General features: G+C 40.1%; 1 protein-coding gene across 1 annotated transcript in view; it reads right to left on the reverse strand.

Moving 5' to 3' along the window:
- Positions 1-5,391: 5,391 nt before the first annotated feature.
- TAB3 (TGF-beta activated kinase 1 (MAP3K7) binding protein 3) overlaps positions 5,392-16,589 on the reverse strand; it is a 43,722-nt gene continuing 32,524 nt past the window's right edge. Inside the window, exons 4-7 of the mRNA XM_014878043.2 lie at positions 15,965-16,125; positions 13,550-13,643; positions 11,916-11,999; positions 5,392-9,944 (exon numbers count right to left, since the gene is read on the reverse strand). Coding sequence (XP_014733529.1) covers positions 9,796-9,944; positions 11,916-11,999; positions 13,550-13,643; positions 15,965-16,125 — 488 coding nt within the window. The 3' untranslated portion in view covers positions 5,392-9,795. The remainder of the gene's footprint in view (positions 9,945-11,915; positions 12,000-13,549; positions 13,644-15,964; positions 16,126-16,589) is intronic.

The following is a 16,589-nucleotide window of genomic DNA, read 5'->3' on the forward strand; positions in this document are numbered from 1 at the left end:
AGGTGACACACCTGAAGGATGGGAGGACATCCATAGGGACCCGGACGAGCTTGAGAAGAGAGACCATGGGAATGTCATGCAGTTTAACAAGACCAAGTGCTGGTGCTGCCCCTGGCCTGGGCAATCCCAGGCAGCAGCAGAAACTGGGAGACCTCACTGAGAGCAGAGCTGCAGAGAAGGACTTGGGGGTGCTGTTGGATGAGAGGCTGGCACTCATAGCCCAGGAAATAAATGCTGTCCTGGGCTGTATCAAAGAGGAGTGGACAGCAGGTCCAGGGAACTGACTGTGTCCCTCTACTCCATTTTTGTAAGACCCATCTGGAAAGATAAACAGATACTATTACTTGAACACAGTATTTAATGTAAATAACTACACCAAGGTACCAACACATCTTTCTCTTGATGTTCCTCACTATCACCTTACTCTTCTCACACCCTCTTCTCACACCTGAACACTGAATATTATAAATGGCTGTAGTTCTTCACAAATTCTGTCACTAAACTCTTAAATCTGTGCAGTTTTGAAAGGAGTACTTCAGGTTGGCTGCCCGACAATCAGAGACACAGAAGTAGATGCTCTGAGAAGTGACCAAGACCGTGAGAGGAGCCCATGTTTGAGGGTGCTGGGAGTTCTGAATCCTAATGGCCCAGCACAAGTGTTGACCTCATCCCATAAGAAAGTGGCATGACAGTGTATCACACATCTCTAGGTCACACACGTGTGTGTCTGTCACAGGGCAATGGCCTGCAGGAGCTCAGAGATGCCTTTGCCTGCAGCTGGCAAAGGCAGATGGAAAAATGTGACAGCTGAAAAAGAGCATGACCTTCTAATGATCTGAACAGCTGCAGAAGCTAGAACAACCCAGACGAGACAAAATTAATATATGGGAGACAGTAAGTTATTCCTCTGGATATGGAAGAGCTCCCTCATTTGTCAGGGCAGAGAATTTCTTTCAAAACAGTTTCTTTTCTAGAACATATTTGATGCCAGTAGAGTTTGTGAGCTGGAAAACAAGCGAAGTGGTTATCCTTCACTTTCAGTTTTAAGGAACAGCTTTGAAAACTACTGGGAAACATTTACACACTCAGCATTTATTGCTGCAATAAACTCGCTTTCATTTTTAAAGCAAAGCATCAGCATATGGGAATTCCACACACTTGGTGGTTTTTACAGCTCATGAAAACATCTGTATTTCCCTTCCTGGTGCAGAGATGATTGAGACTCACCCAGAATACTTAAATAGTGTAGCCATATTTAGTGTAACTCCCTGCTATTGCTGTGCTGCCATGGGTGTGATCCTCACAGCGATCCTGCACAAAGGGAGCACACAAACATCCAGTGAGGGTGCCTGGCAGAAGAGCTGACAAGGAATCTCTCAGGGAGCAGCCCAGCCTCTCCCTTTCCCCAGCTGCTGGCACCTCTGCTTGTGTGCACTTGTGTTCTCCAAAGGCTTTCTGGCCTCCTGGACTGTTATGGTATCCACCCACCCAGCTTGGATCCCCATAACCTCATCTTCCATAGCCCCAGTAGTGCAGACACCCTGTCAATGCAGTAACACAATCCCAGTTCATTCCCAGTGAGGGAGAGTTTATCTGGACAAGGCACCAGGCTGTGCAGTGCTCACAGATGGATGACCCAGGTGCCTGGAGTGATTCTCAGCATAACCATTGATCTGGGCAGATGAGAAAGGCAAAAAGGCAGAATGACCATGGCTTCTCAGCCCCACACAATGAGAATGCAGCTGGATTTGAAACAGTCAACCTCTCATGACAGAGAGCTGAATTCCTACTAAGAATTTAGTTAAAAAAAAAAAAAATAGACACCATAACAAATCAGAAATGCTAGGGCTTTGCACCTCAGCCTGACTGAAGGGAAAAATTCCAAAATTAGGAATTCACTAGCAACCTAGCAAAGAGCCAAGCAATAAAGCACATCGATACAGTTAATTCATTCTTTTCTAGTATTAAATTCAGAGAGAACTTGAAGTTCTACATGAGCAGTGGGTGTCGCACTGGGATATAAACTGCATCAGCTGCCATTCCAGATGACCATCTCAGAATGTTTCAATAATGGTTATTTTTCATGACATATGCTGCACACAGCTGTTCAACACTCAGGAGTTGACCTTAAATGTTCATAGTTCATCTATTTGGATTTTTTTTCACTTCTAAGAGACTACTCCACTTACAGAAGTGCTGCTGGAAAGAAGGTGATGCTCACCAGGTGAACATTTGCATCAAGAACTGTTGCTAATTTGGAAAAATTTTGCTATCCATCAGATAACCTTGGTTAGGGAGCCATCAAATACATGGGGAGCTTCCTTGGCCAAAGTAGGATATATTTCATCTTGGATTAGTAGTGAAAGGCAAGCAACTGGGAAAATATGACAGAACATTTAAGGGAAGCTGGTATCTTGTTTGCTAAGTTTAATAGTGCTGTAGTGGAAAGTAAAAAGGATTTTGCTATCACTTGAATCATGGACTTCAGTTTTAACATTGTGACACACAGACTGCTAGATCAATGTTGTGCATGCAAATCACTAATCATATGATTGATTAAATAAACAGCTATGTCCAACTTATATATTTAAAACCCAAAATCTATTTCCAATGTCTCATGTCAATGTACAACACAAGGTATACAAATTTTGCTGGCAGTTGCAGTTTCACTGGACGTAAAGACTTTTACTACCAGCATTGGCTTGACTTTCTTAAAAGGGGACTAGGATCAAGGCAGTCAGTTGCTTCTCAGCTCCACTGAAAAGAACAGTAGTAAATTTCAAAATGACACGTATTTTTTTAAGATTTGCTGTATTAATTCATGGAGTATTTATCCAGTTCTTTCTGTGTGGTACCAGTGTTGCAAGGAAGAGTGAATGAACACAAAGCTCGTTACCTACTCACTGCAGCTCTGAAATTTTCAGAGGTTGAAGGATGATCATCAGGGACACAGCTTCAGAGTCACACAACATCATCAGTCAAAAAAAAGTAAAAAGATAAAAGGTTGTCTGTTTGGCTTATGAACAATCAGTTTTGAGACAGATGGAGGTTGGGGGAAATATAAAATCAATTACCTTCAACATCAACCAAGCTATGAGGCTTCAGGCTTTGTCACCCAAGGCTCTCCACCATGAAGCAAGGCAAGGCATTTGCCAAAACTTAATTAGAGAGAAAGATTCACGAACTCTCATAAAGCACAAGTCCTGCTCTGCAGTTTTCCCAGACCCTTACTCCCGCCATCCACCTGGAAGTGTGTTTGACTGTCACTCTCCCTGTCCTTGGGGGCCAGGAGGCTCCTCCATGTGGATCTGACTGCGGGCAGTCACACCAGGCACTCTCCAGCACACAGGGTATTGCCAAAAGCAATTTCCGCTTTGCAAAATCATTACATTTAACTCAACGGCTCAAAAGTAGAGAGTAATAATTTCAGGTGAAATTAAATATAATCCCCCAAGCCTGAAATGTGCAAGACTGGTTCAGGACATTTTAGAACAATCTAACAGACAGCCATGAGAGTTTGGAATGAATATTTGAGCTGTGACTATTCTGTCACTGCAACCAACGCCAGAATTTGGTTCAGAATATCATATGCAAACCTATGAAAATCTTCCTCACCTAGCAGCGTTTTTCCTGAAGTATTCCATATTTTCCCTAAACTTCTTTTCCTACAACTCTTCCCAAAAAATAAGAAGCCTTTAGTTAAAAGCAAAGCAGCATCTGCATTGCACATATTGGCATTGTGGGTTTAGTTCCTAAAGCAGTAAAGGAACAACATTGACTTAATTTTTAAGCAAACCTGGCAAGAGAGATTTTGTTAACTTCAAGAAGGAAGAAGGGACAGTGAATTTGTATCTTCAAAACAGAGCTTGAAAAGCAGCAAATATATGCACGGTTATCCTGCCTATCTGGAAAATTACCTGCAGAGGTTTTTTTGTGGGTTGTTTGTTTTTTTTTTTTTTTGTTAGGGGTTTTTTTTGTGTTTAACTGAATACATTATTGTTTTCTAGAGAAAAAGTATTTTCTGAAGCAGACTGGCACCCCTGAAAGAGGCTTTTACAGTCTGGCCTGGCTTTACTGTCCTACTAGAACATGTCACATTCACAGACCCTTCAGCTAAAAATTAACAAAGTCCCTTCTTTAACAACTTCACAAGGGTTCCACAAAAAAATCAGGTGACCCATTGACTATGTAACACTTTGAGTCCAGTGGTTCACATAAAATCAGGTATCAACCACTGCCTTCAAAAACATGCATTTATAACCAGAGATGGTCCAACAAAGAATACACTGCACCTACCCATCATAGCATGGGCTATCCTGACTAGAAACAGCAGCACTAAATTGCAGGAGTGCTTACCAGACTACAGGACAAATCAGGTCTCAAAGAGGCACAGGTTTTAGACATGGTTCACTGCTGCCAAAACTAAGTAATTCTGAGGAATTAACCAACCAGTTTTATGCAATTCAGGCAGACTCTCCTCCTTGTGACTTCAGGGAAACAATAAAAAATAGTGATGACTTGTTGTTAGACTGGTGTGTTTTGGCACTGTATGGTCTCCATTAGCACAATACACTGGACAGGTAGCATAACTTTTATATATTTTTTTTTTAAATCAGCTTCAACTGCAATGATTTCTAAAGCAATAAACATCAAATGCTTAATTAAAATACAAACACCTCCTGCAACTGTGATAACTTCAACTTAGCAAAAGGAATGCAAAATGAAATTCTTACCTATGTTTCCTGACCGAAGTGCAGCAGGTTTGTCAGCAGGAAGGCACTGAAGGACCTTCAGCGTGTGTGAACAGGACCCAGCAGTGGCACGGCTCCGGAGCTCCCGAGCTGATGCCACAGAGGCAATGGAGAACACAGGAAGCGCCTGCACTCAGATTTTGCACTTGCACCTCTCCACCCTCTCCCAGAACAGTGCCTTTCCAAGAGGTTAAAGCAGCAGAGGGAATTCTGTGATGCAGACATTGGGTACTGCTGATAGCAGGGATCCAGCCCATCATCCAGGCTACAGCCCAGAGGTGCTGCAGCAGGTAAAGCTACTCCAGTAACAACCCTCTGGTCAAAGGTAAGGGAGAAGGGCTAAGGTCAACCTCACACTCTGAACACGCTATGTCCTGTTTCCACACCAGAAGCTGCACAGAATATCCACCATCTAAATGGGATTCCTGCTCATTCACATGCGTGGGAACAGGATTTGGACGCCAGTTCAATATTCAGCAAATGCCTAATGATCACCAAAACAAAAACCCCAAAAGCCCTGAAACAAACCTGCTATAGCTACAGGTCCAAGTGGGAGACCAGAAACAATCAGGCTATGAAGGCCAAAAAAGGCTGTACTTTTAACATGTTTCCTACTACATACAAGAACAAATGCAGGATGTGATGTTTGCTTAGTTTTATTAATTTATTTTTGCAGGAATCTGCAACTTGGAGTATGCACTTTCTGGAGGTACCATGCATGCATAGCCTCTGAATGCTTTTATACAATTTCATCTCTTAGTAGTAAGTTCATTCACAGCATACACAAATCTAGAATGTAGACACCATATATACAGGATTAAACAAGATCGTGTCTTCTTTCTTTAATGAAAAAATTTAACAGGGTTTCACACAGCAGGAAGTATGGATTAGATACACTGGTGCCACCATAAATAAATAAGTTTCAAGAACACAGTTTTTAAAAATTGATTTCAAAGATACTGGAAATCCAGGATTATAATATTGCATTAACTCCATTGATTTCTGATTATTCCAAGAAAAATATTTCCATTTATGGACATAAACAGCAATGAAAGCCCCAACTGAAGAAATGTGGCAAAACTCTGTCATGTCTGGGTTCATGTAAGATTTGACATTTTGAAACGAAAACAAATGCAGCTGCACACAGAGACAGTACTGACTGTGAGATGTGATATCTGTGCATGTCTTCCTTCCTTGTGAGATTTGGAGCCACTGCAGTACACAGCACATGAATTCTGTGGTACCAAATTGGCTGTTGAATTGTTTATGTCCAACTATCCACTTCTCATCAGGACAGTCATGTTCACATTCTAGGGTAGACCACTGGATTTTAAAAGAACTATAATCCTGATGACAAGCTTGTTTTTAACATATTTAATATTCTCACATTCTTTTTTAAAACATTCTTTATTGGTTTTATTTTGTCCCCATTTCAACTCAAGTATTTCTATTTCAGTTTCAAGGGATTTTACAATCAATATTAAATGTAAAAGTATTTAGAAATTGAAAAAGTATTTAGAAATTGAAGTGAGAGATGTATAGCTGGGAGAGATAAAGTAACTGAGAGAAAAGTTGTTTTCTTTTTTAAAAAAAAAACATGATTCAGTAGCATATCATAATCAGAAAGTACTGAGACCAGCTCTTTTAAGAATTATTACACCTTTTCACCACACCTCCCATTTTTCAAGGGAAACACACACATACCACAGACACACAGATACACAATTCAATCTGATCTAAGACTACATTTTACAAAGTAATTCCTTTTGCTTGACTTCCCACCCCTTTCCTCTTCACCCAAACAAGACTAATAATTACATCAAATTAAAAGTAGATCCAAAGTTCAGGATTTCTTTTGGTTTACTATGTTCTGAATGATTTTCCACAAGCTTCACTCTAAACTTTTAAAGAACTACAGTAGTATGCTATAATTAAAGGGAATTCATCTTAATAGCACAGTAATTATAAAATAAGCTTTATAAAATTTCAATGAACAGTGAGATCATTTTGAATAACTGAATGTCCAAGTCAGTTACAAACTCTACCAATCTAGTAGCATGGTTGAGGGAAAGCTCAGTCATTAAGGAAAAAAGAAAACACAAGTAGTGCATTAACTCAACAGCATCAGCATCCCAACATTCTCACACACACACACACAAGTTTTATACAATACAGTGCATTTTGTATGCCAGCTGACATTAGGGTTTTATGTGCATTCAATAAATATTTCATAAACCAATCTTTTTGGTATAATCTACAATTCAGTTGGGGTTTGAATGGCATCACCTGTTTTCAGAAGGAAAACGGATCTTCCAATATTCAAAATACAATTACATTCTAACAAACTAGAAATATTCAAGCACCATGTCAAGTCTTTACTATTAATGTTTGTGTATGGGCATTTACAAGTAAAAGAATAAAACAGAAGGGTGTGGTGGTTTTCTTTGTTTGTTTGTACAAGCAACAAATGAGAGTAATTGAAAAAACCGAATAAAATCATTGGTACAAAGGACTTATTTTCCAATTTAATGGCGCTCACTCACTCTTCCAGTAAGTATCTTGCTGTGGTGGCAGCCTTCCTTCTCTTCCTCTGGTGAAGCTGGGACTAAGATTTGCAAGTCTCCATGTATAGTTACTGCAGTTCAGGGCTTTTTTGGACTGAATGCATATTTGCACCTCCTCCCTCAAAAGTAGCATCTATTCTGTCTGAAAATGGCACAACTGTATTTTTGCATGACACCCCTACTCTCATTTGCTGTCACTTCAGTTGCTTTCTTTTTGTAATTCCAGCAAAAACAAATGCTTCTAGAACTTCACCAGAAGTACAAAGGAACAGAAAATTGAACTAATACAACGGCAAAGGCATCAGGATAGAAAAGCCATGAAATTACTGGTATTGTTTGGAGTCATTCATTATACAGCTGATAATAGCAATGCTTCTGCTCATCTGTTTTCTAGTTCTCAGTTTTGTCAAACTGTCCACTGACATGCACAAAATTATTATCTGCCTTTTAATTTCAGCTGACAGTAACTTTCTTACCCCCCTCCACACGTGATGAGCTCCCCTCACAGCAGTGTAAATCACTAGGAAGGAAGGAAAACTACCTCTGATGCCTTTGACTTTGTTTTGCTCATCAGTGGTGCACACTGATTGCTGGAGATCGCTTAGCTTATTTTAAATTATCCTGAAGATTTAGTTAGTGCAAGAACATATTGAAAAATGCCAGATAAAATATTGGTTCCTCATTTAAGATCAACAGTTCAGTTCTTACTGTTGTCTTGATAAACTGGGGGAGAAGACACCAGATTGAGCAATGCAGTGAAGATGAGTTTTTTTCCACCCACCTCTTGCAAATGCTGCTTTATTTTAAATAAGGATTCAGACATATGATTGTTCTATCACAGCTTAGCATGTTATCACACATCAAGAGAACCGTGGTAATTGACAGTATGGATGTGGTTGCCATGAGCTAAGAACAGCTTAAAATGAAGTAGTTTAAAACTCTCATTGTAAAGTTAATAGCAAATTTTGCTTTACCAAGTCAATTACCATAATTCAGCTGAAGTGCTTGGCTGCATCTCTGAATTGTGATGAAGTTATACCATAAAAACTCAAATGCACTGTATCAGCCTCTGACCAGTACACAGAACACCCTACTCAGTCACACAGTTGTGTCACAGAATCATTGAGCTGCCCAAACCCAAGCTCGATCTCAAAGTATCGAGTGCTTTATTCCAGCAGCCTGAAGCATTCAGACAGATTGAACATTACCTTTAGAATACAGTGTATCCTAGGCAGATAAGTACCAGTAGGATTTTCAACTGCAACGCTTGTGTTCTTTAACCTATGACAAATATTTCCTGACCAAAATAGAAAGAATGCAGTGTGTAATTCTTCAGGATCTGGCATCTGCTATTTTGTACAGGCTGGTTTATTAATAATGTGCAAATAAACCTTTACTGAAGAGCTGATTAATTATTTTTCAGCTAACTTTTATCTGGGGCACAAAGTACCTTCTGTGCTGTAAACACCATGAATTCTTCACAAATTGGAAGCTGAAAAGGCCTAAGGAACTGGGTACAAACTCTTCTCAAACACAACCATGGCTGAGCCCAAGTCTTCCAAACGGAATTTGGAGTAGCCTGTGTTTGGCATGTGTCACCATGCTGCTGCACAGCACAGGCTCAGAAGGTTGTATAGAAAAGCATCCTTTGAGTTTGGAAACACGACGGCCCAATGAAAGCATGCAGCAGGATTTTCATCTGCAACGTGGTGGAATTCATTCTCGGTTTATTACCAGTGTTGACACAGCCAGGTGAGCACTGTACAAGCAAACGGGATTGTAAAAAATTACCTCTGATTACACTCTGTAACACTCACACGGTTCCTCATTTAGTCACCTCAGGTCACTATTTCAAACAGCAATTTTTTTTGTAGACATAAGTTACCCTGAAAAAAAGCAGCAATTACAAATACCCTTCTCCTTGTTTTTTTTATACATTGCAAAATTTATCATTTCATTTACCTGTCTTCTTTTTCAGTAGCTTACAATCTAGAAGCACAGGGAGCCTTTGTTTTCCAGCTAGCTGTGGCCAGGTGAAGTCAGCTCTGGCTCTTCAGTTTTTCTGGTTAAGTGTAACACTTCACACCATTACTAAGAGTCCTATAATTTTCTTTTTAAAAACAGTAGTTTTGAGTTGGGTTTTTTAGAGCCACTAAGCAGTAACTATAACCACAGGAATAAACACCAGTAGTTATTTGCTTTCCTGCATACATTCTTCTCAAAATTAATCCTTTTACATTTTCAGGTTTTGTTTTCTGCTTTGCTCACTGCAATGGGAAGGAATTTCACCCTTAATTTATTTATTTTCTAGTGCAGCAGAAGCAGAAACATCCTAACACATTACTCCCACCCCTTGCAGTATGAAGATTGTAGACTGGCAAAGGCTGGGCAGATGGACTGAAAGGTTCCCCATGTTTCCTTCTGTTACAGCTGTTGGCTTGAGAGCCTGTGTTCAACTCAGTGCAGCCCCTTCCTGAATTTCAGGTGTATCGTGGCATTTCACACTGTTCACAGCGATTTAGTGCTGGGTGATTTAGAAAGGTGCAGCTACCACAATTCCATGGGGCCCCTTCAAAGTCTTCATCTCTTGGCTGAGTCCGTGGAGTCTGTTTGGAGCTGTTTTGATGCTCTAAAGAAAAGCCAAAAGAAAACATTTCCTTTCAGAAGAGAAGGATTAATAGTCAAGACCACACTACTGGAAGACCACCTAATTAAACAATTTATCTTAAAATGAACATGCAAACCTTTTCCTAAAGCACTTCTAATTCAGTTTGTGAAATCTGAATATTTAGGTACTTCAGTTCTGTAAAGAGCCACTTTACTGTAACACCTTAAAACAAAGAAGAGCACTCACCACTGTTAGGTCACCAAAACTGATAAAAGTTTAATAACTTAAAACATACAGGTTTGTTACTGGCACTGCAGCATCATCCTGTTAAGGTTTACTCACAGCAGTCTATTTCCAAATTTTAAACTACAATAACCCTGCTTTACCTGAAGGGGAAAACTACTTCTAACTTAATTGCTTCAAATAGTCTGACAAGACATCTTTTTCTAGCACTTATTCAGGTTGAAAAAGAATACAACCTAAAAATAAAATGACAGGCCTATTTCAAAACAAGACAATTCTTCCTCATGTCTTTGAAGCAGGGATATATGTATGTGAAGCAGCATTTAAGTCTGTTTTCACTCATAAAATCAGTATGTATGCAAATCACACATTAGGCCTTAACTCACAGAAACACTCAGTTTTCCATGTCTGCTGCCCCACCTGCTAAGAAATGCAGCAGATCACTGATGACAACCTTAGTGCAAATAGTACTTAACTCTTCAGAGACAAACGAAGGGAAAAAAAAAAAGTAACCTCTTTGCTTAGATGCAAACAGATTCCAGCCCAGAAGCTGCACAGACACGTCAGCAGTGCTTGACCTCAACAAATTCCTGGTAAGCCAGGCAGTGTGGGCACTCGACTGCGTTCCATTGACTGGCCAGATGGCAGCACAGAGCACACCCTTGTCTGCCCACACCCGTCTGTCTGCCCACGCTTTCAACAGCTCAATATTAAACAATATTTATTATTTAAGGAAATTTTAAAAAAAAAAGATGACTTCATGTAAAAATCCAAGCTCTGAATACAGTACAGCAGCCCTATAACTGATCTCTAATAAGCCGACAGAGGAAAACCTGGAAGCTGGGTGTATAAATCCGTACAAGGTACTGTTTTCCTAACTGCCAAATAAAATAACTTATTTCACATGAGTTTTGCACACTACTTTGCTTTGAAATAATGCATCAAATATGGTAATGCAATCAAGATAATGTCTTCAAGCACCACAGAGTTAACAATTCCTTTATCAACCGCAAGATCACTGCAATTTAAGGTGAGCCCAGGCAGCTGCCTGCCCATCACAGCTCACACGATGCTACTGCTTTCCTGGACACTACCACCTAATGCAGAAAACTTCTCCCAGTATTATCTTTTTGAGCCATTATCAGCCATTCTAGGCCTTCTCTTTCTTTTAAATTTCCATACAGTTATAATTTTATTACATTGAGGGGGTAAACTCTTGCTTCAAAAGAGGGGGGAGATTTCCTAATATGTATTCAAAATTCACCTACAGAAACCTTTGTGGAGTGCTGTCAGCAACCAGAACTCCTTTACAAACTTTAGAGTGTCAGGGAGACTGTAGGATTACTAATTCAGAAGAGCTACTTCTTTTCTACTAACAAGTGCAGTACATGCTAGTTACAGCAAGAGGAGACATAATATTATAAATCTTATCACACATAACATTTTCAGGGAAAAGATCACTGTTTTTTCTGTATCAGAACATAAGATCTCACATTGGCTGTTTCAGCTCTTTTTTGTAATAGAGAATAACTATTTATATAATCAAAGTGGTATTAACAGAACATTCATTTGCAACAATCTGCCTGAGGAAAACAAGTTGCAGCCAGGTTTACTGCACTTAAAAGAAATGCTTTGGTTTGACATATAGAAAGAAAATTTAAATAAGTAGAACTGCTTCCTGTCACCACAGGGATTGCTTAAAAAAGAAAAAAAAATGCAGATTGGTGATGAATCCTGTTGTTGACCTACCTTTTTTATATGGCTTTGGTGGCACAACAGGACCAGGCTCTATGTTATCATAGAAATTACATGCGGCTTTTGGATCAAAGTTTCCTGTCATAAAAGAAAAGAAAGAAAGTATAACTTGAAGGTTATTTAAATGCCTATGCCAGCAATATGAACATCCAAAGGATTCTTATTTTATACATCTTTTTATTATATCTTAGCTTTTTCACAAGTTTTGTCACGTATTTTTAGTCTTCTGTCAATCATAGTAATTGTTAGCAGGGCAATCCCATAATGAAAAATCAACTCCAGCTCAACGTTTTGTATTGCTGTGAAAACCTGTGAAATGTATGTCTTCCTACAGGATACTTGATAAAAAAGGACTGTGCATATCCTAAGCTGTTAGATTCCATTTAAGACAAATTTCTGTTGCAAAAAGACTTTGAAAAACCCAGCCTCTTGGTTGCAACCTGTTGTTCAGTTGTGTATTACTTGGCCACAGCCTTTGTCAGCAAAAAGTTAAAATTTTAAGTAGAAGATCTTCACAAAGGAATCATTTTTTATAATATGCTCTTGACAAAGTCATTTTATGTCACCACTTTCTTACTAATGAAATTTAACTTGGCCAACAGAAATAGTAGCAAATTAAGTTTATTAGGTTGCAATTCAAAAAACACTCACCTTTTAGAGGTAATTTGTCATTGCTAATACAAATTGAACTCTAAAAACTCCAAATATTCACATTTAAGCTCAGGCCATATTAGAACCATAGGATCATTTAGGTTGTAAAAGACCTCAAAGATCATTGAGTCCAACCACTATCCCAGCATTGCCAAGTCAATCACTAACCCATATCCCCAGGTGCTGCATCTACAGGTTTTTTAAATACCTCCAGGGATGGCAACTCCACCACTTCCCTAGGCAGCCTGTTCCAATGCTTGACAACTCTTGTCCTGAAGACATTCTCCCTAATATCCAGTCTAAACCTGCTCTGGTGCAACCCCATGCTGATTCCTCTCATCTGTCACTTGTTACCTGGGGAAAGAGACTCCACCTCACTCCAACCTCCTTTCACATTATTGTAAAGAGCAATAAGGTTCCCCTGAGACTCCTTTTCTCCAGGCTGAGCACCCCCAGCTCCCTCAGCTGCTGCTCCTCATCACACTTGTGCTCCAGACCTTCCCCAGCTCCACTGCCCTTCTCTGGACTCACTCCAGCCCCTCAATGCCTCTCTTGTAGTGAGGTGCCTAAAAGTGCACACAGGATTTGAGGTGTGGCCTCACCAGTGCTGAGCACAGGGGGACAATCCCTGCCCTGCTCCTGCTGCCACACTATTGCTGATCCAGGCCAGGTGCCATTGGCCTTCCTGGCCCCCTGGGCACACCTGGCTCATGCTCAGCTGCTGTTGACCAGCACCCTCAGGTCCTTTTCCTCCAGGCACCTTTCCAGCCACTCTTCCCCAAGCCTGCAGTTCTGCCTGGGGTTGTTGTGACCCAAGGGCAGGACCCAGCACTTGGCCTTGTTGGAACTCATAAAACTGACCTCGTCCCATTGATCCAACTTTTCCAGAGTCCTCTGCAGAGCCTTCCTAACCTCCAGCAGATTAACATTAGTGACTATAGCCAAATGATGTTTTTTAAAAAGTATCAATTCAATACCTCTAGATTGAAGGAGATCAACTTCTTTCAGTGTACAGTCAACATTTATTTGGAGTTGTCTGTTGAGGCTTCTCAATCTGGTCATTTCCTCAGGCTAGAAAGAAACATCCCGAAATAGTAATTGTGGGAAAGTCAGCATCTTATTTAAAATAGAAATAACATTGCTATATCTTTGTTAACAGCTTTATTAACAACTGAGTATAGATAAAGCACTGAAAGAAGCCCAACTGTCTGGCCCACTACACCTAACTCATCTGCCCTCAAAAAACATTCTTCTCTTGACATGTGAGAAGGAAAACAAACAAGTTACTTAATATTAAAATTTGTTAGTAAGATGACATAGCTGAGCTCAAGGTTATAAAACCACACGTTACTATATTCTGTATAAATGGATGACTTGCTACCTGAGTTTGCATCACAATAATCAAAAACAGAATACAAACTGCAGCCCATGTTAACTATTACTTGATTATAACTGAATGAGGTCAGAAGTTTATTCATCTTCATCAACCCAAGGAGCTCCAAGAAGCCAAACCTTCTAGCCCAGTACATTTAAATCCTTCAATGATGAAAGATTGTAATTATTCTTAACAGCATAAGCAGTTATTTAAGTGCATATATTTGCATATAATTAAGAAACCCTATGTTACTGGAATGCAAAGCTTTCTTAATGCTAGCAGCATCAATCACTAACACATTTTATCCCAGAATGCATTCCAGTACCACAGTCACAATATCACAGAACATTCGAGGTCGTAAGGAACCTCTGGAGGTCATCTGGTCCAACTCCTCTGCCAAGCCTCCAACCAGCCTTTGTGCCACTGATTGCCACACTCTTGGCCTGGCTGCTTATCCCATTTTCAATGAACCAAAGTGCTCATCCAGCCCATACTTCATCACCTTCTCTATGAAGATCTTACAGGAGACAATGCTGAAAGTCTTGCCAAAATCTAAACAGACAATAACCACTGTCTAGGTTATCAGGACAGACTTTGCATCCTAGAAGTTTACCAAATTGGTCAAGCTTGGCTTCCCCTTGGTGAATCTATGTGACTACTGATGACCACTCCCCTGTCCTTCACGTGCCTGGAAATGGTCAGCAGCATTAGCTGCTCAATTACTTTTCCAAGGATCAAGGTGAGGCTGACCTCAAGGTGAGGAGGACCAGTTCCCTGCGTCCTCCCCTTCTTGAAGACAACAGTGGTATTTGCTTTCCTCTAGTCTTTGGGAACTTTCCCAAACACCATTAGTCAACCAAAGATTATCTGGAGTGGCCTTGCAATGACACCTGCCAGCTCCCTCAGCACTCATAGGTGAATCTCATCCAGGATTATGACCTCATGTACGCCTGCTTTGCCTAAGCAATCCCTGACCTGATTCTCTTCTACAGAGGGTGTACCTTCCTAGCTTCACTTTTCCCAGGGTCTCTGGGACCTGGGATTCCTGAAGGACTGTAAAGACTGAACCAAGAAGCTCATACAGTGTCTCAAGACTTTTCCATGTCCTACATAACTACATCCCTCAATTTGCTGAGCCCACATTTTCACTGGTCTTCCTGCTGTCAGCTAGGTAGTAACAGAAACCTTTATTTTGGTCTTTGAAATCCTGTGCCAGATTCACCTCCAGTTGGTCTCTAGCTTTCTTAACCTCATCCTGGTGCACTCAATGCCTCTGTACTTCTCCCAGGTACATCTTTGCCAAATGCTGCCCTGAAACAGGTGAGACACAGAACAGCCATAGCAGCTAAGCAGCCAAAGGCCCTTTTGTGCCTTCCAGCCTACACCTGTGTGCATTGTTTGTCAATACAGCCAGTAAGTGTGAGCTGATTTACTTAACAACTGCACACAGCGGAAGATGTGTTTCAGCCAGATGAATTCCCTTATCAGAGCCACACACATGTTTGGGCTAGAGTCACTTGCAGGTGGAAGTCACACAGATAAGAAGAATCAACAAGGAAAATAGGAGAGTTCTAACTATTTCAGGCAACACTGCCACTGAAAAGTTATTTGGCACATCCTAAATGAGAAATACTGTCTATGTGGAGCAAGTACTCAATAAAATAGCTTCTTAAAAACAAAACTTAAACCTTCCTGAATGAACACAAGTTCTATATGGCTAAAGTTTCTTGAACTGACTTGGACAGACTTTTCCTTGGTTAGGAAACCAAGTGCATTCAGTTCTGTAGTCCTCAAAAGCACATCCATACAATTTGCTCAAGTTTAGAACACTAAGAAAACTGGACACACAACCATTTCATAAACTACAAAAATTAGCTTATGACAAGTCAAGTACTTAAAGTGTCTCCAAAGACTGAAGATTTTATACTCAGAAGTATTTTTTGAACAGTACTTTAGTTTCATCAAAACACAAAGAATAAACGTGTATGTTGAATTAAAATACTAACAAATTGCTTACTGTTGGAATTGCAGTTGTACAGCTGACTCTTCGAAGTCGCCTCTGCATCAGATCATGCTCCATACCATTGACTTCAGTCTTCAGGCGTTCAAGCTCTTCTTTCTCAAGCTTCAGTTCCTTTGCTAATCTCTCCATCCTTGCTCGTTGATGTAACAGCAAGGCTAATGTTTTACATAGAAGAAATAGTTACTAGTATATAAAAACCGGGAACACTGAGTTCTTAACTTATGCGCAAGATTCATGAGTGACCTTTCTGGAAAAAAAAAGGTGATCGTAGACATGCAGCCAAATATCAGTGTGGAGATGCTTTCATGCCAAATGAACTACAATTTAGAACAAAGTTCTTCCAGAATAAAAACACATTTTATACAGTAACTTGAAGTTGTTATTACCATTTTGGTCAAAGCTTCTTTTTTTGCATTTGGTCTTTCTCGTCTCAAAAATACAAAGGCACCTGTACAAGGAGACAGCTTCTCAGGATGAAACAGCAACCTAGTTATACTAATACTCTACTGACAAAACAAAACAAAACAAAAAACCAGAGGTAAAATCAGAAGGTAACACACACTTCATACCTGCTGTTCAACAGCAGCCTTGAGACTTTAGCCAAATGTCAGTCCCAAAT

Source organism: Sturnus vulgaris, chromosome 2 (assembly GCF_052056855.1).
Source record: "Sturnus vulgaris isolate bStuVul1 chromosome 2, bStuVul1.hap1, whole genome shotgun sequence".
Classification (NCBI taxonomy): Eukaryota; Metazoa; Chordata; class Aves; order Passeriformes; family Sturnidae; genus Sturnus; species Sturnus vulgaris.